At 38.5% G+C, this 26,751-nt stretch overlaps 1 protein-coding gene across 1 annotated transcript; it reads right to left on the bottom strand.

Annotated features, from left to right (window-relative positions):
- Positions 1-26,273, bottom strand: LOC306774757 (neuronal membrane glycoprotein M6-a-like; the record flags this gene model as incomplete). The annotated part of the gene is made up of 7 exons (XM_079264921.1): positions 1-153; positions 832-897; positions 979-1,055; positions 4,357-4,510; positions 5,638-5,794; positions 6,776-6,968; positions 26,237-26,273. The coding sequence occupies 7 exons, from the start codon at positions 26,271-26,273 to the stop codon at positions 1-3; spliced, it is 837 nt and encodes a 278-aa protein (XP_079121047.1).
- Positions 26,274-26,751: the final 478 nt, after the last annotated feature.

The raw sequence follows: 26,751 nt of genomic DNA on the forward strand, positions 1-26,751 counted from the left end.
TTATGTGTAGGCATTGAGGCGTTCTTTGGAGCGTGTGGAGTGGATGTCATGCAGCTCCTGCTCCTCCTTCGACTTGATGTCCTCGTACTTCTGCATCCGGCTGGCGTCCTTCAGGTAGCCCCAGTTAGCAGCCAGAGCCATCAGGAAGTGGACCTGAGGAGGAAAATGAGAAGGAGGGGAATGAATGACTCATATTTAGTCCTGTCTGGTCTGGAAACCTTTATTTTATGTGACACCACTTGTAAGGTTCCCCTGCACGGTTAAGGGGGGCAGCTGAGAGGAGGGAGTTGGCCTCTATCAAACAAAGACTGAAAAAGTTCCAGGTTCTGGAGTTGGCAGGAAAGGTGAATATGAACCCAGCATGCTATTTGAAATTGGATTTTTCCGTAAATATTTATGTTTGTTTATATTTTTCTTCTGATATTTATTTCACCAAACATTAACCTTTTTAAATCAGGTTAAAATATATATATTTTTATGCACCTAAACAGGCTACTGCTTTTAATTACTTTAATGTAGTTTTTTATTATTTTATAATTTTGTGTACTTTTAATTTAATTGTACTTTAGTTTCTACTTCTTTTATGTTTTATCGTATAAGCCGAATTTGCTTTGAAATAACATGAATTTTCCTGTCATTCTGTGAGTAGTGTCTGCACATACATAATAGTTGCTATAGCAACAGTTTAAAGGAAAGGATGAAGTTGTCCAGGTGACTTCATGAACACATTCATTCATGTATTCCACTGTTTCCTGCTCAAAGCTTCTTTAGCTCTTTTAGTAACTATGGCAACTCAAGGCTCGCAACCAATCAAATGAGATTTGGTCTCACCATGGCAATGACAGCAGCTCCTGCTCCCGCCAGCGCACACACAAACAGGTGAAAGGTCAGGTCCAACTGGAATACAATAGACAGGTGAGACTTCTGTCACAGCAGCTCTTTTACACAAACCTTCATACCTGCACACTCTCCTCTCACCTCGTTGGATTCACACATCTTGAAGAACTTCTCAGATCCCGTGCACACCTTTCTCTCCTCAGAGATGGTTACCGCTCCTGGTTAAAACAAGCACTGTCAGCACACACAGCTGAGGAATAAACCCTCCTGATAGAGTCCCTGAACGCCTCACTGCTCTCTCTGAACCCACAGATTTTTTCCCTGCTCTGCTGATTAGATGCCATGATGACACCGACAGGCTGTAATTACACATGTTGGACAGTAGATGGCAGCACAACAGGAAGCCTCGTTTTAGAACAACATGGTGGACCGCCCTGAGATTACATCATGTTAAATGAAAGCAAACCACTGCAGAGTGAATGGAGAATAATTGGAAACATGAACCTCAGTTCTGACAGATGATTAACCAGTTTATGTATTCAAAAATGAATCACTCTTCATGTTCGTATATTAAGAATTGTCTTTTTTAAAATCTACAAATGAAGTCTGTGTCATTTATGTTGTAATACCCATTTTGTTGTGTTGTCCTTGACCAGGTATCCTCAGTCCTGGTCCTCGAGGGCCAGTGTCCTGCAGGTTTTCCAAAGTGACCCTTGTGGAACACATCAGACTCAGACAAGCTCTGCAACATGTCTGCTAAATATACATTGATTTGAAACAGGTGAGTTGCAGCAGGACATTTGGAAAGCCGGCAGGACACCGGCACTTGACGACCAGGATTGAGGATCCCTGTCCTAGACCTTGAAGACTCAAGAGAATCTAAAATGGGCCTAAATCTTCAGCCCTAAATGTTTGTAGGGGATCTTATTCTGCAGAAAAAGCCTGCTATGAATTATGAGATATATTCTCATGCCTGTACAGGTTAGAATAAGCAAACACCAACCCAGATAGCATGTTTGGCCCCAAAACAACCAAAATATGCATTTTTATTTGGCCCAAATTAGTCTTTGACTAAATGTGAGTGTGGCTGCCGAAACTTACACGACCAGACCAACAACTGATTTCTGGACCACATGCGACCACAGGAGATTTGTCATAATCCAAGCCAGGGTGGCATCTGACATCCGGTCCAATTCAGGCCCACAGAACACTTGGCAGTGCTGCAACTGAGCCGTAAGTGCCAAAAGCAGCCCAGATTAGTTCAAACATGTATCCTATCTGGGAAGGTTTTTCTTTGAGATTTTGGAGAAAAATACAATTATTTCTCACTTTTGGGCAGGAATTTTCTCAAGAATGTGATGCATTTGGTGAAATTTAACAATATGTGGATGCTGTGGAGCTAAAATGGAAACATAAGTTTTGTAACTTGCATCTAAATATTTGGAGCTAACAATAAGTGTAGTACACATTAAATCTACAATTATGGATCAGTTTTGCAAGTCATAAAAATTATGAAAACATTTTACGAGTCAGAAAACACAATTTCATTTTACAAGTACATTTGTCCAACAAATTTGCAAATCTCACTTGTATTTACTGATCTGTAGAATTAATTTACTTACTTGTAAGTTACTTGTAGAGTTGATTTGTGCCTGTACATCTCCATAGATATTACTGACTGTGTAGCTGAGGCTGGTCTACAGCACAACATTTTGCAGCTTCAACATCAGAAGCTAAATATTTACAATGTTTTGTTTGTTCGCTTTTCTACAGCAATGATCACATCTCAGTCTCAGAATTTGGTCCATGTCAACCTATGGTGTCAAATTGGTTTGGCTTAAAATGTTCATAAGGTTGAGAGGAGGGGGTGTTAGCTCTTTACTTCTGTCTCAGCAGCAGCTGATTAGAGTTATGAGTTGGAAACAAGTGGTTTGGTTTACACAAAATTAGATGTGACACTTTTTCCATTTATGGATTTATGATCACGTCATATATGATGTCATCTCTGTCAATGACACTGGTGTGTGTTGGATATACTGCTGCACACACAATATTGTCTGTCTTCAGGTCTCTATGATAATGGAAAGTAATGCCTTTACTTCTGATTTTGTCCATCAGCATTGTGTTTTTTAGGATAAGTCTATGTTGTCCTCCATCATTACATCACACAGTTAACAGTGTTACTGAGGTCTGACTCTTCACAGATCTCTGATGCTTATCTGAGCTGTGCAATGGTTACAGAACATAAAGAAGTTTTTTTTCTGGAAATTTGGTGATCTTGTTGCACAGATTTTTCCATCATGCTTGCCATTTGGTGTTTGGTGAGTCACCGCAAACCTGCCTGTGGAGATCTGGAGGATGTGCTCTATCAGTAATCATTGGATGCTGAGAAAATTGGCCCACTGACACCCTTTCCACTACTCAAGATGGAGACAGCCCTCAAATCTGATGGTTAATGAAACATGTCCCTATTTAAAACTGTCTCAGAAGAAAAAGGATTCCTCTCGTAAACCTTTCTAACGGATCAATAACAGCCTTCAGACTGGAGCAGGGTTGTCCGTACATCATTAAATCCATCCTAAAGGCCAGTCAAAGCTTCAACATATTCAGAGCTTCTCAGGTTTTTTTAAATTTATTATCCATATTTTTCTGTTTCATTGCTTTATTCATAACATGGTGATTAATAAAACTTCCATAGTTCCAGATGCATAAGTGGTAAAAGCCCCTTCTGACTGCTGGACATAAGGGAAGGACCACGTGTGAAACTGAATAAATTTGGAACTAGATCAGATGAAGCTCTTAAGTATAATTACATGAAGCTAAACTTTTCTGTGATTATGTTGTTGGTGCAGATCATTGAAAGAAATCTAAGCTTTCTTTAATGATCTACACCATGTAGTCAGACCAAAACCAGCTGAAAGGCTGGATCTCCGTCTGGTCTTTCCTCCCTCATCTGAACTCAGGAACTCCTCACAGCTCAGTAAAGATGTCTGAACACTGGTGCTTTGCAATATATCTTCATCTGTATGTGCAATACAGATTGTAAATAACAAAGCTGCTTTGATCATCATAATGTGTTGAAAATGTGGAAGTGTGGTAAACAAAATATCTGTCATCCATTTAGAAAGTGGCCTTGTGACTTGGTTGGGTATAAAATGTTCATCTTAGATTTAAATACTGTTTATACAGTGAAGTACGACAATGGATGCATCACGTTAGAGACTGAACTGAAGGTAGGATGGATGCAGCTGGATAGAAAAAAAAAATCAATGACCTGATCACCGGATTAAAGAGACTAAAATGATGGTTCACATGTTAGACCACCAATTTTCCAACCTTTCTAAAAAACAAAAAACATCTCTGAATATGTTTTCATAATGTTCATGTCGGTCTTTAGTTGTAGAATAATAAGAATACTAAATTCAAAAGCCTGAAATCAACATAAGCAGAGTTTGTGTCTCTCATCCGTCCATTCCTCAATCTGTCTGTGTGTCAGTCCATTCATCCATCCATACGTACCAAATTGACGTAAGTCCAGACAAAGATTGGCTCCCTCCACAGAGCTGGTGTTCTGACACATGGACCAAACGTTAAAGTACATGAAGACGGGCAGGCTGGTAAATGCCGTCACTCCGAGCCACACCAGGAAGAAGAGGTAGGCCAGGAACATCAGCTGTGAATGGAGGTGAGACAACTTTTTAAACACAACATAGGCTTTGAAAAGTACTAAATTCCCTCTGATCCAGCTCCACTTCTGCTCATGTGTCATCACATCATCTAGGTTTCACACATTCAACCAATAAAACAAAATTCTGATCCCTTTTAACTTTGCCGCAGACCTGTATCTGCGCGTGTGTGTTTTCTCTAGAGTCCTGCACTAGAAAGCATTTCTCATGCTGTTACAAATGTAAGAGGAAAACTCTTACTGAGCTGAAGTGATGACCTCTTTCACAGACAGAGTCAAACATGGAGAAAATCCTGCACAGACAACTGAGGTAATAACCCTTTAATGTCTGATGTTTACAGTTTCTGAGACTCTACTGCATCACCTTGTGGTAAAAACAATGCTCCAAACCTTGTAATCTACAACCTGATACTTGTCCCCCGCTTCCTGGTGGACATCTTTGGCACAGCAAACATTCTGACATATCAAACGGCATTAAGTGATTCTGTATGATAGTAATACCTACATTTAAAATAATGTTAATAATCCAGTGATGGTCTTAATTTAATATAAAATCAACTCCAGAGGCAGCAGTCAGTTCAGAGTATCTTTACTTCAAGCTCTTCTGCCACTGGAAATGGCCACTAGCCTACATGTTTTCTTTGTTTCCCTGCTCCAAGAGACCTGATTCAAATCAAATGCTAATAGATCACCGCAACAGGGTGTCAAGTTCAGCACAAGCCAGTTAATGATCCATATGTTTGAATTTTAAGAGATAAACCAGAAAAATATGTAAAACATTGCAGGATAGTAGCCCTCGAGGGCAGGAACTTGCTATTAAGCAATTAAAATGATTATTATTTAAGATAAAAACAGTAGATGAATGGAGTGAGGTATTAAAACACCCCAGTCTTGAGTCTTGAGACAGATGTCGCTAGCATGTGGCTAATTAGCATATTCATGCAGGCATTCATCGTTTCTAAGCAGCTGTAGTTACAATAATGAATATTTGATCATGCAAACACAGAAACCTTCATTTTCACCCAAACAACTTTAGCTGATTAGTGAACAATCAGTAGTGACGATATAGACTGAATTTACTATTGGTTTTGTATTGTTGGGTTTATTTTTCTTACAAATGCAGTCAGGCAGCGTCCGCAGGCAGTGATCTTAAATTCTCCATACAGATCTCTGATGGCTCCAGTGGTGAAAAATCCCTCCACCAGCAGCAGCACTCCGAACACAAAGAAGCCAGCTGCAAGGCCATAAATGATGTACTTGAGGATGTCGATGCTGGAGAGGAAACACACACATACACACACACTCAGTAAGTCAGTCAGTATAGTAATTTATCTGTTTTCATGTCTGACTGGATCAGTAAGTGCTGTTTGCACACTTGAAGCTGAACATCTTCTGCTAAATCAGCATGTGGAGCTGCCAAAATATCGTCTGAGATCTGGAATACAAGGTTCAGGAGGTGGTGGGTGGGTCCTTCCTCCTCATCATCAGCAGATAACTGACATCATCATGATGCTTTGAACACCACAACATCTAGCCCTACCCCCAGAAAGACTTTCATTGTTATTGTAATAGTGGTAATATTACTAATAATTCTATATCAAGTGAGCTCATTTGTTTTTCATATTATGATTAATATTATTACTATTTTATTTTATTACTATTTTATTTTATTACCCTGGGTGGGTTACTCCAAAAATTAGGTTAGGTCCAAAAATTAGTCTTATACCAAGCTTCCATCTATTTTTTTTTTTCTTTTGTTATTGTTTACTATTATTGTTATTAGAAATAGGAAAAACAATTGTGTATGTCATTACAGAAAAGGAGGTGATTACTGCTGCAACATGAGACAAAAGTTACCACCGGGTGATCCTAACCTGGTTTATTATCAGATATTAATGTATATTAATGTAGTCTGGATAAAAACCTTTGAAGGTACAGTATGTAACTCATTAGGCTTTTTAATGAGTTATTTCAAAATGCATTGGTGGTGTCGCACCTAACAGAAGGCGGCCATGTTGCATCGCCATTTTTGAATACGGTAGCCAAAAGGGGACAAACTTGTTAACTTTACATGTTTTAGCTGTGTTGATGGGAAGGGGGGTGGCAAAGATGACCATAGATCAGTTAACTTGCCATTTTCTATTGAACTTATTTAATGATAAATTACATGAACATCCACCAACAATAACAGCAGGTTATTTATTGTCAAACAGAATTAAATACAAACTTTAGTACCACTCGTCTTCCACTCACATGATGAAAACATCCAGAGTGTCTCCAGGAGCTCTGATCACCTCAAAGTAATTCTGCAGGATGGTGACGGTGCCGCTCAGAGCCTCGTGGCCACATCCACAGAACAGGGCCACGCCCATGTAGAGAAGAACAGTGGCGATGAGGGACGCCCAGGGCAGACTGCCCACACATCGCTCACAGCACTCCTTACAGCCTGGAAGCACACACACACAATTAAGTTGTAAGTGATTTTACCGCCATGATGGAGACGTGCTATAAAGATGAGGAGATGAGGCACACACAGTGAACGGATGCCAAAACTGTTGCTGTTAAACCGTTGCTCAGATCCAAAAGTTTCCCAAATAATAAAACACAAATTATAGACAAACACACTTTTTAAAGCAGTGGTTGGATCCACAGGGGTTCAGCGTTACACACCCAGGATTAGAATGTGGGTTCTGTATCAACGTTTCATCTGAAATTAATATAAAACCATTTATCAATTAAGTTTTATTAAAATAAAATAATATTAAATCAAATTAAATGAAAATGACAAACATATAAAAACCAATCCATAATATTAAAAGCATCATATCGTCTGCGTAAATGCGTATCCAAGAACAGAGTTCAGCTGCTTTGCTGTCATATTGCTTCAGGATCACTTAACTTAAATTAAACCAAGAATAAAAAAAATTGCAAAAGGTCAGGAGGATTAACTAATAATTTCTATTAGGCAATTATTAACTAGAGGAAAATGAAGCTGTTTCATAATAAATAAATAAATAAATAAGAAAATTAGTCTTTAGTCATTATTGTTAGCAGGTATTATCACCTGGCTTCCAAAGCTGAAGAAGCCTCTGTCTGAATCAGCTCCAATGGCTCCATCAGTACACAGCTAAGGTTTAAAACTTGATATTATTTCTAATGTTTTCTTAGCATTAAAAAAAAACAAAACATTGTGGCTCATCCCCTAACTGCATGTTTTTTAAATTCTATTATTTCCAAGTCCTGCTTAATCTACAAAAAATATAAACAGAGAAGGTGACAGGAAGAGTTGCAACCATAAAGGTGCAACTCAGTAACTACTGGGATTGACTCCTCGTGACCCTGAACTGGAATAAGAGGTATAGAAATTTAATTGGGGGGGGAGGACAGTTGTAAATGACATAAAGACTGCATTAACGTTAAATCTAAATATTGCAACAAAAAAATGCTATTGGAAACGCCTACATTAAAAAACTTTTCAAATATCGCTAAAACGTTTTTACGCTCTCAGGAGGCATTTTTTCAGTATATCACAGAAGTGTAATGGAAACACTTTTTTTGCATTTACAAGTCTCTGGTAAGGGGTCATGTGACCAGTTTATTTCCGGTAACAATGGTGTGGTATTGAGCAAACAATAGTGAAATGCAGAGTTTTACAATAGAAAAAAAGGGAAATGAGGTATAAGATCTTCAAAAAGCCATGTTTGCATCATGTAGAAAACCCCAAAATAACACTACGTGGCTGTTAGTCAATTGGCAGATGCTTTATCCAAAGCAACTTAAAGGGGTGCTATTATGGTATTTCAAGTTTTCTGAGCTTTCTACAGTGTTACAGTGTTGAATCCTCATCAGACATGTGAACGGCACCGTTTTTTATCACCTAAACGCATGTTTGAGTTTGAGTTTGAGTTCCAGCACGCTCTCTGTTCGGTTTCCATAGCGACGAAAAGCGCGTCGTTTTAGAGAGTTTTTTCTACTTCAAAATCCTTGTGACGTCCCGGGGGATAAGGTTATGTGATTGGTTACCTTCTACTGGTTAACAAGGGCATGTACAAATACATCAGGCGGGTGGAAAACGTCGGATAAAGTTATTTCCAACGATGGCTGGTGAGTTGACCAAAGAGAGACATCCTTCTGCAATCATTGCTGTGGGTTGCTGTTTTCCACTACGTTTTCAGGGTCTGACTCAAGTTCCAACATGTAGGGCTGTATGTGTTGACATTGTATTTTGTTTTTTTACTGAGTTCATATTAGCTGAATCCTTCTGTTTATGAGATGTTACAATGACGCGAAAGCAGGTGCGGTGCGTGCTCCCGATGTAGTGCAGTGGCGGGAGGCGGGGCTTAATGCGGAAGAGTCTCAATCCACTCGTTTTGCCCACAGGCTGATCTGACAGCCTACGGAGAGGGTCGGCCTGAAGTAAATAAAGCGATCTGTGACAATAACTCGATCAATCCCAGCCCTTCTGGTCTCAGAAATAAAAATAAATTAGCCTGAAATGCACATAATAGTTCCACTTTAAATGTGAGAAGTTATCAATAAACATGTCTTGTGGGTGGGAGGAGAAAGCCGGAGTACCTAGAGAGAGCCCATGCATAAACAGGGAGAACATGCAAACTCCACACAGAAAGGCCACTGTTCAAACCTCGCCAGACAAGGCTCACCCCAGCAGCTCTTCTTGTGGTGACGCCACAGTGCTAATCACCACACCCACCGTGCTAGATGTCAAAACAGTTATGAAGTTTGGACACAACCTGCAACATCTCACCATTTATCTGAAAATAATGTTTATAACTTACCCAAAGTTATATTTAAAAATCTAACTTTAGTTTTATATTTGTATTTTAATGGATTTGAATTTAATTAAATTGAATTGAATTGAAAAATGGATTTAACAGCAGAAAACAAGACAAATGTTGATTTTGTTCAAACAGATGTTTGCATGAGTTCTCCTGAGTGTTAAATAAAATTCGGTTTCGGTTAGGAACAAATCCAACATAGGAAGGTTTTGGTAAATGTCACCATCTCTGTAGTTTGTAAGTAGGATTTAAAAACAAATTTCACTGAGATGAACAATTGGCGAATGAGGCCATTTCTTTCAAACATAAATATTAGTAGCATTCAGACAAAGAAACATAATGAACTGAATTATGTCCCCCCCCCCCCCCCCCCCCCACCCCCCCTCCCTTTTCGATGGCATTCGAGAGCTTCCATACATGCATGTTACTTCAACTTTACTGACATAATATGCCAAATGCTGTGCTGTTGTCTGGCATCTTTGAGGAATCACATATGATTGGTTAAGAAACCAGGAATTAGTATGGAGCTACACAGTGCAAGTTATTCTTTTCGATAACTCTTGTCTTGCCCTGTGATGGACTGGTGACCTGTCCAGGGTGTACCCTGCCTCTCGCCCAATATGACTGTTGGGATGGGCTCCAGCTTCCCGCAACCCTTAATTATAATAATTGGTTTGGAAAATGGAATGGATTGGAGTGAAAGTTCCTTCAATCCCAGGCAACAAAAGAGAAAGTTTTTAATTATTTTTACTGAAAATTTCCTACTTCTTTAGCCTTTAACCTACAGTAGCTTGATCAGTAAAATCAGCTCACCAGAGAACCTCATTCATATTTTATTATAGCTCCTTATCTGTGCCCAGTATACACATGTATCCAGGATATTTACTGATGAACTTATTTTAATGACCAAAATCTGTTTCATTTACATTTACATTATGTAAAACCAAAAAAAATACAATCAGAAAGTTTTTTTTCTTTACAGAGGAATGTATAAGTGGAATAATTGACTCAAAATAAATAGATCAAGCAGCCTAAAACATTCTGCACAATTGACTCAGTAGTGTGAGTCAGATGTGTTGGAGTGGGGATGTATCAACAACCAGCAGGACGGTGGCCCTTGAGGACCAAAGTTAGACACCCCTGGATATGAATATCCATTCATGTATATGTATGGGTAGGTGTGCATACACATGTACACTAGCGATTAAAAGTTTGGAAACACTTCACCATTGGATTTAATAGAAAAGTGTGTCCAAACTTTTGACTGCTAGTGTATATAGTATGTGTGTATAATCATATACATGTATGGACCCCAGTAAGAGCAGCCGCTTTTGGCTGCAGCTATTGAGATTAAAATTACAACTAAGTGAATGAATCAGGAGGAATCCAGCCAACAAAGTTTTCAAAAAATAACCTCGTTATCACTCCATGAGCTGTTTATGGTCAGCTCCTGCAGAGGCGAGAAACGGAGAAAAGACTCTCTTTAGAAATTGTTGATAACATGTTCTGTGGATTGAACCTGACACACCCCGTTGTGATTTTTTTTGTTTTAGATGTTCTTTTTTCTTTCTAAACTAAGAATCATATAAAGGATTCCATTGACTTCCACCAGCAAATCACACAAGATGCTGCGACAAGACAGAATGATGAACTTGATGTATCTTTGATAAACCAGTTTAGAGATTATGTTGATATTATCTCCAATTTCTACCAATGATAGTATTCCAAACAGCAGCTTTAACCCATCCTCCTCTTCATCACATTTCTCCACAAAGGCCTTCATCATGACATGATGGAGCAAAAATTAATTGTCCTGCTTGCTGCTTCCATCTAAATTAAATCTAAGTCTTCAGTGTTTGTGCTACTGTTCAGCGTCTTGTGTTGGTGAAGAGTTACTGTGAACCATTCTTGTGGTTGGGATCATTAATTACAGTCCTCCACCTGCCAAATTATGTAATTGCAGTAGCTGTGAATGATACTCCAACAATTCTAGCTCCTTCAAATGACTCGCTTGTGCTGCCTGTGGTTTTAGTGAAGCTGCAGTCAGATAAAAATGTCTTTAATGTCTCACATCTCTTTGTTTAATAGTGATGCTATTATGTAATGTAACAGTAGAAGAAGTAAATATTCTCCTGCTGGACTTTTTCCCTGATGTATCATTAGCAAAAAATACATAAAGTCTGTATTCGAGTTAACCAGGGATTTTCTAATTATTTCCAAAAGTCTTATTATCAAGGATTCATTTACCAGGGGTAAAAGTTTTCCTGTAAATCTGCAAGGTTTATGTTTCCAATTCATCACAAAGAAAATTTATTCTAGTCAGTCACGTGATACCACATGTTGGTATGGTACTCAGTTCCAGTTTGGCTGTTGCAGTTCTTTGGCTTCTCTACTCTTTCATTGGTTTCTTTACCATTTTCCATACCTGCGTTTCTGTGGGTCTTACATTCTCTGACTCTGCGAGCTGGTAGCTTTATCTTCAAGACACAATTGTTTCCAACTCAAAATCTTGATGGATGTCGTTCTTGGTAAATACGGTGAAGAGATCCTGAACCTCCTCAACCATCAACTTCTCATAGCTCCTTTTTCCATTTGCATTGTTATGTAGAATAAACATGTTTGCAGCTATTTAGTGACATAAATATACAGTAAATGTTCCACCAATCAGAGTTCTTAGTCCTTTAACAATAACCAAATCACATTTTTCTGGTTTGTTGCTCTCTTCAAATGCCCCTAATTCCACCATCAGTGGTGCTACGTTGCAATTCTCATATGATGGAGTAAACTGAGAATCAAGTTGCAGCAGAGATGCTCTGCTCTGAAAGACTCCTGGTGGGAGACAGTGCCAGGCGGAAAGCTTGCCATAGCCGTTTGCTACATTTCCACCTTTGACACTTGCGCTTTCGGTGGAGCCGAGGTGTAACAATATGTGCACATGAACTAATACCAAAAACCTGCTTTGGTTGAGGACATTTGAATATTAGTTCAATAATAGTTTTCAGTTTGTAATTTTGCTTAGTAACTCATCTTCATTAGATGTTTGTTCAATGGTTGTTTCAGGTGTTTAGACAGAGGAGTCCTAAGAAACTGGTTCTACAGATGTTGCTATATCTGAAAGCAAACACTGAGCCCCAGTTACACGATAGATTTGTCATATATGCATGGATTTTAACAGAGGTTACATTTCCTATTTGGTTTTTGGTTATCACCTCACTTGGTTTGGTGTTCCAAATGGATCATGGTGTAGCTTAAATAATTTCTTTTTCATTTTTTTCCCTTCTTGTGCAGTTTCTCTCACCGCCACTAGAGATCTCTCGATTGTGATTGTAGTCAAGACCTGCCTGATTGACTGTATGCCAGTCTCAGCCACAAAACCCAGCCTCCAGCCCTTCCACTTGGCTCTAACAGCTATGCAAAAATTTTTAGTTTGTCTCAGTATGACACATTGTTTTCCCCTTTTTCCTTCTTTCTGATAAAATTATTTAAGCACACAAACTACATACTCTGGGGACACCAGTAAAGCAACGTAATGTAACATGGGATTAAGACCATATCTCATGAGTGTTGAAGCCATGGTTGTGAGGAATTGGGTTTTAAGAATTAAAATCCTGCCATTTTCAAATAAAACTGTTTCTTATGAATGAAAGACATGTGGACCGTCTATTTTACTGGACAATGTTCATTAGACCGTTGAAGATGTGACAGGAGTGTTTATGCTGCGGTATCATCTCCTACTAAAGCATAGTATCTCACAGTAACTACAATTTTGGACTGGTTTGAAATGAGTGTTTACTAAATGAGCAGTTATGATTGTAGGATGAAGTGGCATACAGCTTTCAAATCTCAATAAACTGTGATTTCCAACTGTGTAAAACATGTTACGTACTTTGAGGGGATATTGAGTATGATATGTATTTATTTGTCAAGTCTAGGCCAGAGGATGACTGGTTCCAACAAGTTAAAGAAGTACCAATTAACTTTGGCAGTTTTCCTCAATTTGGTGCCACCTAATGACCGTTAATATAGCATCCATCTTTCATCCTGTCTCTTCTCTGCGATCTCTCCTGCCAGTAAAAGTCAGTCCAATGTTGAACCTAGTCTTATCTTTTGCTCTGTCTCTTTCTTTCTCTCTTTTACTCGCCTCTTTGAATACTGTTCAATTGTGTTTCTTTGATGAATCAGTCATGACCAAGGTTTTGCCAGTTGCTGGCATGTGATGCGGTGAATAAATCTCAGCTTTGGGACACTGCAGAACAGTGATGACTTCATGAATATACATAATAAATGTTATCAAAATAAGTCAGGAATACATATTTTTAGGCCAGAAACTTGCATTGTGCTGCTGTAAATGGCAGTTTTAACAGCTGACAAATAAAACCTCATGTTTGTTTCCAGATCGAGAAAGCTGCTGTCATTCCTTTATGTCTTCTAAAGGGATGATACAGACATGTTTTTGGAAGACAGGAATGTTAGGTACTATTTGTAAATATTTGTTAGTTTGATTGACAGGCTTACCAACAAATCACATCCAGCTGTGTTGTCTGCCGTTTGTTTATCCCTCCCCAGCTCCACCCAACAGACTGTTTATCTATGAATAATATGAATATATTTAATTCAGCAGACCCTGATGTGTCTCATCTTCAGTAAAATCCTACATGCAGATTGATCAGAATACCTACAGGAAGCAAGAGGAAGGTATTCATGTGTTCATTCCTTCACTTATTCACCTCCCTGCTTTGTGTCTGTGTGTGTGCGTGTGTGTGTGTGTGTGTGTGTGTGTGTGTGTGTGTGTGTGTGTGTGTGTGTGTGTGTGTGTGTGTGTGTGTGTGTGTGTGTGTGTGTGTGTGTGCGTGTGAGTCATCGTGCAGCTCAGGTTTAATTGACCAGCCTAGTTGCCATGCCAACAGGGGTGTGGCAGGAGCCTGCTGACCCACTTTGCCTGTAGCGTTGTCATGGCAACAGCAAGGCTCTGAATGCTACAGTCACACTGATGCAAATTCTTTACACACACACACACACACGCACAAACAGAGCATCCATTTTTTCATCTGTTCTCTTTGTGGGTTTTTGTCTCAGTTTGCGGAAATGAAGACGTTCATGTCCATTGCGTTTCTCCTCTGATTGTGAGGCGGTAACACAGGAACAAAGATGGCCGCTGTACCCAGTAGGAAGATCCCATTTTGCACCGACTGACTCCATTTAATAAAATGTTGATCACAGCGGAGGCTCATGCTAATTTAGTGTATTTGTGCAGATCTGAGTCAGTCTGTGTCCATGTGGCTCCAACATTCACACACAGAGAAGCATTCATCTCAGATCTGAGGCAGATGGACGAGCACCGAGAGGAGGAGTTCGATGCTGTGATATAAATGTGTTATGAGCCTGTGTGTGCAGTGGGGGAGGTTGTGCATCATGTTGCAACAAAATATTTTCATTATCTGTAAATATCTGCATGTGTCTGACTCTGCAGTTGTGTGTCTGACAGCAAATGTGTGTGTGTGTGTGTGTGTGTGTGTGTGTGTGTGTGTGTGTGTGTGTGTGTGTGTGTGTGTGTGTGTGTGTGTGTGTGTGTGTGTGTGTGTCCTGAATTTCAGCAATGTTATAATCCTCGTCATATTTCCATATTTGGGCTTTAAACGCAGGAGAGACCCAGTGACCTGGTAAAAAGTGGGACAGGCTGAACACAGGCGGCTGCGTCTCTGGATGTGCGGCTGCTTTCTTTGTTCAGGAGGAGAGAAATATTTTCACATGAGACTGCAGCAAACATCCATTCTGTCCTCCATTATATGAAATCACTGCAGGGTAGATCAGGTTGTCCATCACTGCCCAGTACATGTCACATTTTATGATGTTTAAAAAAAAAAAAACGGGGACAGATGGTGTTCTCCAAACATGGTTCTGATGTCCAACATTTTATTTTGATGTTTGATCTTTAACAGCTCCATTATGGATGGAAAAACACTAAATATATTTGTATACATGTATTTTATTTGTTCGTAAGTCTTTATCAGCATGCATTTTATGTTAACTTTATGCCTAATATTTCCCAATTTAGTTATGTACATTTTATCTAGTATATTATTTAATATTCATTTACTTTGTTTTATTAATTGAGCTTCATGTTTTTGTGAATAGGTTTTTATTCCTTAACAAAAAGTTAAAAAAAAAAAAAACAGTAACATCTACATTACAACAAATATAATAAACTAAATAAAAATATGCATTTTTAATGAACAAAGATATATAAGCAATATATATATATATATATATATAAATATATATATATATATATATATATATATATATATATATATATATATATATATATATATATATATATATATATATATATATATATATATACATAGTAAAACTCTAAATAACTAAAATAATTTACTTACCCTGAATGATAAAAAAAAAAGTAATATCATGGGTCAAATCCCTGGATGATCCGATCATCTTATGTTCACGTTACTGCTTTATTGTAATAATAACAGATTACTTGTGAGAAGCTGATCAGAAAAAAAAACTGGAGCTCAAATTCAAATGGATTTCTGAACAGATTACTGTAATCACTGCCTGTCATAGTAACCTTTGGTGACCTCGAGAATCTGTTTTCACCACAAAAAAAAAAAAAAAAAAAAAAACGTGACTGAAATGTTATGACATAGATTTATTTCATCACTGAAGTGAAATGCAGTTAAAATAGTTTCTGGTTGGGTTATCTTCAGCAACCGGGGATCAGATCACCAAGCCCTGCAAAGGCTTGTTGTCCATTGAAGAGGATCTTTATACCGTCTCTTGCAGGATTTGGGGGTAGGCAGTCACTTGGATGGCTGGAGGCTATCCAGGTGATTCAGGCATGGTGGGATTTTTTGCTTTGAATTGTTCTACTGTTGTGCTGCTGACACGAAATAATTCCAGATTTTAAATCATGCATTCCAGTTTTTTGAGGAACACTTAGTTACTCAGAGATGTGATCTTATGAGACAATTGGAAACCCTCCTTGTCATGTGTTGGAGTGCTCTTTTGTATGTTAAGATACTTGTGGGTCTCCACCATCTATCTATCCATCCATCCATCCATCCATCCATCCATCCATCCATCCATCCATCCATCCATCCAACCAACCATCCAACCAACCAACCATCCATTCATCCAGCTGAGCTTGAGTTTATCCAGGGGGGGGGTCACCGAATAGAAAAGAAACCTAAACTTCCCATTTTCTGGCAAATTTTTCAAGCTCCCTGGTAAGATCCGAAAGCATTCCTCGGCCAGCCAAGACATGTATTCCTCCAGTATGTCCTGGGTCTTCCCCACAGCCTCTTCATGGTGGAACATGCCTGGAAAACCTCACCAGAGATGCATCCAGGAGGCATACAAACCAGATGCCCATGCAACCTCATCTGTCTCCTTTGGATGTGGTTCAATTCTACTATGACCTCCTTTTGGATGACCAAGCTTCTCACCCATCTCTAAGGGCACATTCACATCAGCCTTTTTGAATTGAATCCGAGTTTGTTTGCTCGGAAAGTCTGCTTCGTTTGGAGAGCTGTGAATGCACAAAGAAATTCTGTTTCAGACCAAAGAAGCGGACTCAGTCCACCTACAAACGCAGATCTCGGCGCATTTCAAGTGGACCAAATACAGGAAGCATACTACAAAAAAAGTTACTTTCTGCATTTGACTTAGTATTGCATTGTGGCTAAATACATAGTGATCGCGTTAAGAGTCTTCTGTCTTGTCTGTGTTCATACTGCTCCATTGTTGCAGTGTATTTCTGCAGGATACTTGCATGAGACCAAATAAAAACCCAAAACAGTGTAGTTTTGTGCTCTATGTCTAACTTACAATGGAGTTTTCTTCTTCGAACTGGTTGTGTACTCTCTTTTGCTAAATACTAGTGCAGCTCCACTTTTGGGACTTGGGATATATATATATATATATATATATAGATAGATAGATATATATAGACTGCGATGGACTGGCGAGCTGTCCAGGGTGTACCCTGCCTGTCGCCCAAAGCCGGCTGGGATAGGCTCCAGCTTCCCCGCGACCCTGAATTGGAATAAGCGGTTCGGAAAATGAATGAATGAATGAATGAATGATATATATAGATATATATATATATATATATATCTATATATATATGTGTGTGTGTGTGTGAACACAATCTCGGTCTGAATGGCTACACCCCTTTACAGCTGAGCCGAGTCCCCGAACGAACTGAGTCTAGTGGACTATCCTGATGTGAATGCACCCTAAGAGAGAGTACAGACAATTCACAGAGGAGATTTATGTCATTACTAGCAGTATGATATGTGAATGTGAAAGCCAGTGGACTGGTTTTGGATCAAATCTACCTCTCGCCAGTTAGTTAAAGTTTGGAATGCAGCAGTTAGAGCCAATTGATGGATACACGCTGAATTTATATCCTATTATAATAAGTAAAGTTTTGTATGTAAATAATTTGATGTCAGATTGTAGTTTTACATATTTTTTCACTCCACAGTTTGATCCGTTTGCATAAAGTGCAGTGTGAAAGCAAACTAAACCAAAGCATGGTGCAAATTTTCTCAGATTAAGTCCCCTGGACCATACTGGTGTGAATGCATCCTTAAAGCCCATTACTACTCCCTCTACATGCATTAAGAGGCGCTTTTTTAAAAATGCCATTGCCCTTGAACTTCCATGTGTCCTTTAGTTGACATGTTGTTTTTGGTAATACATCCACCATCCAACAATGGACAAAATCAAGAAGAGGAACATTTTCAGAGAGGTAGATGAAAGGTGACAACACAGAGATGGGAGTGGTCCTTGCAGCAATTAAAGACGTCTCTTTTTCTTCTCCTTTGTTCTTTTTGCAGGTCATGGATCAGCTAAACTGATTAACACTGCCCCCATGGTTTCCAGTGGTACTACTCCATTTCATGCGTTGGGCTCTAAATCTGTCAGCTTTCTGAAGGTGGACCAGATTCTGCACATAAAGGACACATTTTACTAATTTAACAGCCACATATCTGCATATAACAGAGTTTCTGTTAGACCCAGAGATCAACACTTCTTGTGAAATAATAATACTGGTAAGATTAGTGCAGAAACCAGACTTTAGAAATTTACATACCGCACAATGCTGTCAAGGCACTTTGGTCCAAACCAATGGGAAATTTCAATAGGAAATTTCAGAATTGTCTTCCCAATTAAACCCAGTCCTCGGTGTGGATGCATCCATTGATGCTATTGAAGTTTCAAGAAGATGTGTGTTTAAAGGGGCTGCATCGGCTCTTTGATATGAAGACGTCTCCTTCAACAAAATGTAAATAATTGAGGAATGATGAGTCCCAAATGTTTGTGGTGAGTTTTCTGACAAATGCACTTTCCCACTGAGCCTTGCTGCTCATTAGGCAGCAATTTGGACATGACTGTCTAGCCTGATTGCCTAACAGACCAATACAACAGCTGAGTGTGTGTGTGTGTGTGTGTGTGTGTGTGTGTGTGTGTGTGTGTGTGTGTGTGTGTGTGTGTGTGTGTGTGTGTGTGTGTGTGTGTGTGTGTGTGTGTGTGTGTGTGTTTGTGTAGATCACTACGTCTCAGCTCTGAGAGGATTACTGAGCTCTGTCACACAAATACAGAGAAAAACACACAAAGTGGCCTGAAGATGCACCCAGGAGTCAAAGTCTAACAGAAAATGACAAGTTCAGATTCTCTGCAGCATAAAGACGTAGATGTGGTTAATATAGATCTAAACACAGGAGGAAATCAAAGCAGTGCAGATGAGGCATTGTAACAGGTTGCAAAACTTGGTATTTTATGTTTTAAATCTAAAGAAAATTAAAGGAGGTGATTTTCTATTTATCTTCTGTGACACACAGATAAAGGCAGCAGCCTCAGCTGGCATGATTCTCCTAACTGCCAATCAAATTGTGTGTTCATCCATAAATCCCTCCTTTCCTCTCCATCCCTGTGTCCATTGCTCAGTGAGATGAAAACACTGACACACTAACTTCAGCCGATACCAGCACATTAACAGCTCCTGTCACACATATCATTCACCTGCAAGACGATCCAGGTGTTACAGGAGGAATGAATGGAGCACAGCAGAGTAAGCGATCAATACACCAGCGTACAGACACTCCTTTGTACTGATATTGTTCATCATCCTCAGCCAGAACACCCTACAGCCCCAACAGTGGCTCAGCAAAAATACAAGAGAGCAGCCATTTTCCAAATGTTTTTCGTTTGTGAATGTAATAGTCTTTCCATTTTTCAGAGAGGTGATCAATACAGGACTGTCAACTTCAGGACATGGAACCTGAACCATGAGGTATAGTGAAAGAGGAAGTGGTGGTCATTTACCTGCACAGTTATAATACAGGTTTTTCTGTTGTTTTTTTTTTTTAACCTTTTCTTTTTTTCAACCATTTTTTTACTATTCTAGATAGATAGATAGATAGATAGATAGATAGATAGATAGATAGATAGATAGATAGATAGATAGATGATTGATAGATAGATACATAGATACATATATACATAGATAGATAGATAGATAGATATATTTTATTCCTCAATTTGCATTCTAATGTTGGAGCTGTAAACCTCACTGTAAACTAAGGATGTTATAATAACAGATTTTCTTGGTATCATTGTTGCCATAGAAACAATGACTAATTTAGGGTTATTTTTATTGTTCTGTGTTCATTTTCCAACATTATAAATGTGTAAAATCACATGAGCACTCCTAAGTCTTTAACTTTTAATTAGGGCTTAATGCATTTAGGTAAAAATTTAATATGTAGAATTACTGTGCTTTATGTGCAATAATTTTTTACATTACATACGATGAACTTATTAATAATGCCATTTTTTTTAAAAATTGGAATTTGCCAAAAGATGCCTTGGTACAACACAGAACCAAATTGACCAAAAATCATTTTATCCTCCTTTTTATATGAAGATTCTGACAGTTTTCCAGCCTTTCATTTAAAGGATGGTTTCACAATGACTTCAATTCAATATATATCACATAACTTTGTTTTCATTCTATGTGCAAGATGCGCTGATTTACCGTTATGGTTAAGGCATGATCCTATCAAAGACAAAATTGAGTCATTGAGAAATCTTCATGATTAATTGTGGCATTTAATACTGTGATTAATTGTGAAACTAAGCAATCTTGACTGTAAACTTGGATTTAGTCTGAACACTTAAGAGTGATCAATTATTCACGTTTTGTATGAACAGTGTGTCATTTCTGAACAAATTAGTTATTTCTAAAACTTTCCAACAATGTGCAGTGAGAAGATAAGATGAGGGAACATGTTGCTGTCAGAGGTACTTTTGTTTGCTTTTTCCACTTTGGTATCATTCTGTGAACGCAACATGACACATAATGCAAATAAATTTTCCAAATTAGGAATATCAGACATATCCATACATTTCACAACAAAATATTCTGGTTATTTAATGCCAGGATATAATCTGCATCGATCAGACATGTTTCTTAGAGTACACAGTGAAACCCAAACAGAAAAAAAACAAACAGCTAGCTGCTGTACCTGTAAAGGGACAGCAAATAAACTTATAAGCAAGAGTCTTTATCTACATGTGGGAATATAAATGCCCTTCTGTGGACAATTAAACCATGGCTAAATAAAAACTGGGTTTGTTGTTGTGTCCAGCTGCAAAATGACCTAATAAGCTGCTTTAATTTTAGCTTAAATCATAAAAGTAGACTAAATATTCAAATGTGCATTCACTTTAAGTCTTTTTCTTTTTCACATAAAATGAATGCTTTCAAGTTTGTGAGATCTCTAAATTCTGCCAAAAAAAAAAAAAAAAAAGCCTCACAATAACTAAAATGAGTGAAAAACTAGTTAAAGGTTTATGATTATAGTTCTCAGTGTGCAACCAGGAACCATTAATACAAACACAAGTAGAACAGAAACAGTGCAGCCATAAATCTTGTAGCTTTGCTCCAGTTTCAGGACCATAAAAATGATCATTGTGAAGGCATTGTGACCAGAGGAGGGACCTCGACCCAAGCAGAATTTTCTTAAGATGAAGATTGAAAGAAACAACGTTGTTTCGGTGTTTCTGTAGTGATGTACAAGCAGAACCTGGACCACTCCCTCCTCCAGCTCAGAGACAGACTGTGGTGATGATGTCATCCTCAGACTGAGGTTGGAGCGACTCCATGAAACGGAGAAAACGGGCGAAGCTGCCAAGGCTTGGTGACAGCAGCATCGCTTGTTGTTTCACAGAGAGGGAGGATTTGGAACTGGATGCAGCAAACACGCAGCAAACACACGCTTACCGAGTCGATGCGAGCGCTAATTTGTCCCATTTTCTGAGGGTTTAGAAAGCAAACATAACAGAGTGCAGTCTGATAGCTGGATGTAAGTGTAACATCATGGGTAACAGTTCTAGTTAGAGCTAACCTCCTTCTCACAGTTTTCAGCCATCTGTTCGTTGTGTGAAGGTGAAACGCCGCAAAACTAAAGCAGATTTTATGTCTTGTGTCAGTGAACTGTTATGAAATTATCTTCAGAGAGATAAAAAAAAAAAAGAAAGGAGATGCTCCTCTGCTGGTATCTGTATCCTCCCTCCTTCCCTTCTGTTGGCCTGCAAAGCCAATTTGTATTGACTTATTCCTCCCTCCATTAAGTTCCTTTCTATTAGTGGTCATAATAATGAAATGCGCATCAGGCAAGCGTTCAATGTCCACTATCAGTTACAGGATAGCTGTTAGCTTTCACTCAGACCTCTGCAATAAATAAAAACTAAGTAATTAAAGATATTTCAGCTGCAAGTTTTACGAAGAACCATAAATTCCAGCTAAAAGCACAAACCAGATGCAGACCAGACTGATCTGAAAGCTCATTTATCAACACGCCTCACAAGTTTAACTCCCCTCTGTTCATTACCTATGCAGCTGTTTCCTGGAGAAACACTCTTCCCATCAGCTGGTTAATAAGAAGAAACTTCATCCTACAGATCAAACATCACCATATCAAGCAAACAGACCTCAGCACATTTCCGTCAGATCAACCTGCTGCAGCTTTACATTTTATTGTCACCTTCAGCTTCCTGTAAACACAGCACTCATTAACAACAACAGACCTATTAGACCTATTGTTTTCCTGTTCAGGACCAGAGAGCAGGGTCAGGACAGGAGGACCACCTTCCTTCAGCCACTGGATCATTGAAACTACTTCATTACTTTTACTGATGAACACGGAGGTTAAATGAGTCGTGTGGCGGACAGAAATCAACTCCAAGTTCATCTGAGCAATTCCCATAAAACCTAGTGTCTGCTGCAGATCAGCACATCATGACAATGAGAAGAATTAGCAAATATTTCAACATCTCTCATGATAACATCATGATGATCTGAAAATGACGAGAAACCAAATAAACACTGAGAAATTTAAGTGAAATAAACAGATTTTCACCTGAGCAAACAGCTGAAGATATTTTTGGAGGAACTGAGATATAAATAATTTTTCACTGTGTCAGATTTATTTTATTTTATTTCATTTCATTTCATTTCATTTCATTTCATTTTATTTTATTTTATTTTATTTTATTTTATTTTATTTTATTCTATTTTATTTTATTTTATTTTATTTTATTTTAATTGAGAATTTTTTAAGGCAGAATATTGCTTTGAAATTCTAATTAGCTTATCTATTCTTCTGGCCGTCACTCTTTTATCACAGATAATTTGAGGAAATTTAATGTCCTCGTGTATCACTCGTCTCTGGTGTATTTTATCTTTATTTTTGTTTTATCAGCTTAAAGTTGATGTACCGGCGTTAATGGTTCAAAGTCTCTAAAAATAACACCACAAGTCAGTTTGCTGTCATGTTCTAACATGAGGTTCAACTCCAGTAAAGCTAACCAGTGACTGAGCATGGACAACAGCTGAAACTTGCTGACTGAGCATTCGAGGACCCAGGTGAGACAGCCAGGTGTAGAATTTCAGGCTCCAGGCAGCCTGTAAGCTAGTTCAGATGTGAAGAAACCATCGCAACTTTAAATCAAACTGATTTGTACTTTTATTTCTTCATGTTGACGAGTTCTGAAGCGCCTGCATGAAACACCAAAGCGGTGCAGATGGAGAAAAAACCTGCTAAGAGGTAAATCCAGACTCTTATTTTCTTTAAGCTCAATAACAAACTTTATTTTAATCTAAAGTATGTTGGATAAGTTTGCTTTAAACTGAATAACCCCTTCATGTCTGTTGGACCAAAGTAGTGACAAACCACTTCAAGTGTAAAAAAATTATTTTTTTACATAAGAATCTTTTTTACATGATTTATTTATATTCACAGTTAGTAAATTATTTAATCGTGCTTAGTTTTATTCCAGTCTTTTTATTATTTTTTATTTTTCTGGATTTTTTTTTCCTGTATTCTTTTAATTATTTGTTTTAATCAATAAGTGTACATACACAGATACAAAAAGCAGGACACCATTAACAACAGAAAAGAACAAACAACAATATTAAAAATTTAAAACACACATACATGCACACACACACACACACACACAAAAGCTGGGAGTTATAGAAACATCAGTTACAAATTAAATATAAAGTAAAATATTGTATGATACAGTCAAGAAATGGTTTCTATATTCTTATTATACAGTTTCTTCTTATATATATGTATATATATATATATATATACATATATATGTGTTTTTGGCAACTGGAAAGACCAAGAAGAAAGGAAAGTGGGTTGAGTTCAAAATCCTTCTGCAAAATTTTTTGCATTTCAAATAAAACATCATCCCAATATTTTTGTATTTTTTCACAAGACCAAAAGCAGTGTGTAAAATCACCAATTCTGGTTTTACATTAGGACAAAATTGAGACGCATCCTTTCTATGTTTTTAAAGCCGGTTTGGGGCTACATGTTTGGGCTCTATGCAGTATCCTGAGTTGCATCGCTCTTCTCCGGTTACACACCGATATATTCAATTAGTTTTTATGTAAGTGTAAACAAATTCAGGTGTTAAGGGGTTAACAAATGAAGTGTGATTTATCTCTGCTCAGTGATGGCGAATGTTAGCTGAGCCTCTACAAACACAATTATCACCAGAATGTTGGATTATGTTGAACAGAGTAATTGATTGATTGATGATAACTGCAAGATAATTTCACCAACAAGTCATCAGCTCAGCCGGTTATCATTAAATGCAAGAATCATTAAAAATTGGGACATTTTAAAACTCCTGAACCCACAGATGTGAGAAAAGAAAAGAAAAATCCAAGCATCAAACACATTTCTTTCTTAAATCTATTGATTTTTGTCGCCCCTCTTTTCACCTGATCTGCCTTATTAATACACCTGTGTTCTGTCAGCTCTGTTTTTCACAACTGGGGGGAAACTAGGGCGAGGTCAGTGGGAATGAAACCAAAGCAGGGCGTAAAGAGAAAAAGAAGATGGAGAGTTCTGCTCCAACATTCAGGATGGAAACCGGTTAAATGGACGAACAGAAGAAGAGGGGGTGAAAGCGAGGGGAAGAAAAAGGAAAAAAGAAAGAAAAGTGGCTGAAATGAAACACCATGTCTCCCCATTCAGCTCTCTGATTGGCTGGAGCGGGTTTCTTCCAGAAAGAACGCACAAGTCTGCCAATCACACAACAGACGACAATGCCTTAACACTGTTACCATAGAAACAGTCTTAATGATCATTAAAACAGTGATATTTTTAAATAACTGATGATTTTCCATCAACATTTTTCATTCATCATTATCAATCTGTTCGAATGGCGATAAAAAATCGTCTGATTTATCCGAGAAGGTGCGATGAGGAAGACGGACACGCCCATTCAGACCCCCAACAATAACAATAATAAATACTGTAATAATAATTATAATCCTGGAAAGATGCTTAAACTCATTAAAATGCCATCTGGAAAAATCCATCAGGAAGTCCGAGAGACTAAATCAGATTTACAGGTAATCTGGACAAAACGATAGAAGAAGAGAAAGGGGGATAAAAGGAAGGAGAGGGAAGTCTGTGATGGAGAGGAGATGAAGATGAGCCAAAATACAGAAAAAAAAAATTCCAGACAAGATTTTCTGGCTGCATCCGTTTGTTTTCTGAGATGGAAAAACAGGGAGAGGGCATGTGATTGAGCGATATGAAGAAAATGGAGGGAAAGGAGAGGGAGGGACGCAGACGGCAAAGAAAAGGGGGGAGACGTGCAGAGAGCAAGGGAGAGAGAAGAGGAAAAGGCGCTCAGACAAGCGTGAAGCATCAACAATGGAGGCTAACAAAGAAAATCCCAATGGAAGCATCAATCACTGCCCCACTTATCCCCCTCCCTCTGATTTTTACTCTTTATTTCAAGGTTTTACCCCACTCTCCCTCCTTTCTATCACCCTCTTCTCCCCCATTCCTCCCCCACAGCCACTCCCACCTCCTCCATCCATCCATCCATGCATCCATCCATCTGTCCGTCCATCTGTCCATTCAGCCTCCAAAACAGCTCAACCCTCAATGACAGTGTCTGTCATCTCTCCTCATCTTTTACCCAGACAATCTGTTTATTTAAGCATCCATTCATGGAGCACAGGGCGGAAAAAGCCACTCGTGATCGGGAGGTGTTATCAGGACCAGACATTAAAATTCATAGTCTGTTTTTGTTCATTTCTGCTCTGAACAACAAATGGTCTTTCTGGACCCTCCATGAAGGAAATATTCATATTCAGTGTTACACAGAAATTAAAGCTTTTTTTTTTTTTTCCCTTTTTTTTCTGCAGGGCATGAACGCCGTCTTCTTTCTCTGCCCACAACTCACACAAAGGAATCCCATGATACTGAGATGGATGGTGGAGCAGAACAATGACAAACAGGAGCAGCTGATGGAAGATAAAAATGTACAAGTTACTGGTCGCGCCTACCTTTCTGGCTCTGCGATTCATCCATGTTTTCCTCCATTGTGGCAGGTTACAGTCCCTTTGTCTGGGTTTCGTGTGAAACTGTGTAAAGCCTCTTGCTAGCTCTCAGCAGAGTGTGCGTGTGTGTGTGTGTGGGAGGCGGTGTGTGTGTGAGTGTTTTTTTCCCTCCCTGCAGATGATGGAGGCTCAGGGAAGTCCCTGTTTCAACGCTCCACTCTCTCTCCTCACTGCTGATGGGATGTGGGTTTCTCCAGCATCCCACCTGTCCATCATATCCTCAAAGATGACTCGTTAACGCCGAACCTGAATGGACATGCAAAAATAATTTTTTTAATAATGTGGAGCTATCACAGTCATGTTATAACAGAATAATAACACATTAATGCACAATGAGTGACACTGGAACAAACCTTTCATTTAATATATAATATGAAGGAAGATTAACCTTTAATTTATCCTAACTTGTTTATTTTATATGATTTTATTTGATTTTTCTCAAACCCCTTAAATGATGTTTC

Source organism: Telmatherina bonti, assembly GCF_933228915.1.
Source record: "Telmatherina bonti genome assembly, chromosome: 3".
In the NCBI taxonomy this organism is placed as follows: domain Eukaryota; kingdom Metazoa; phylum Chordata; class Actinopteri; order Atheriniformes; family Telmatherinidae; genus Telmatherina; species Telmatherina bonti.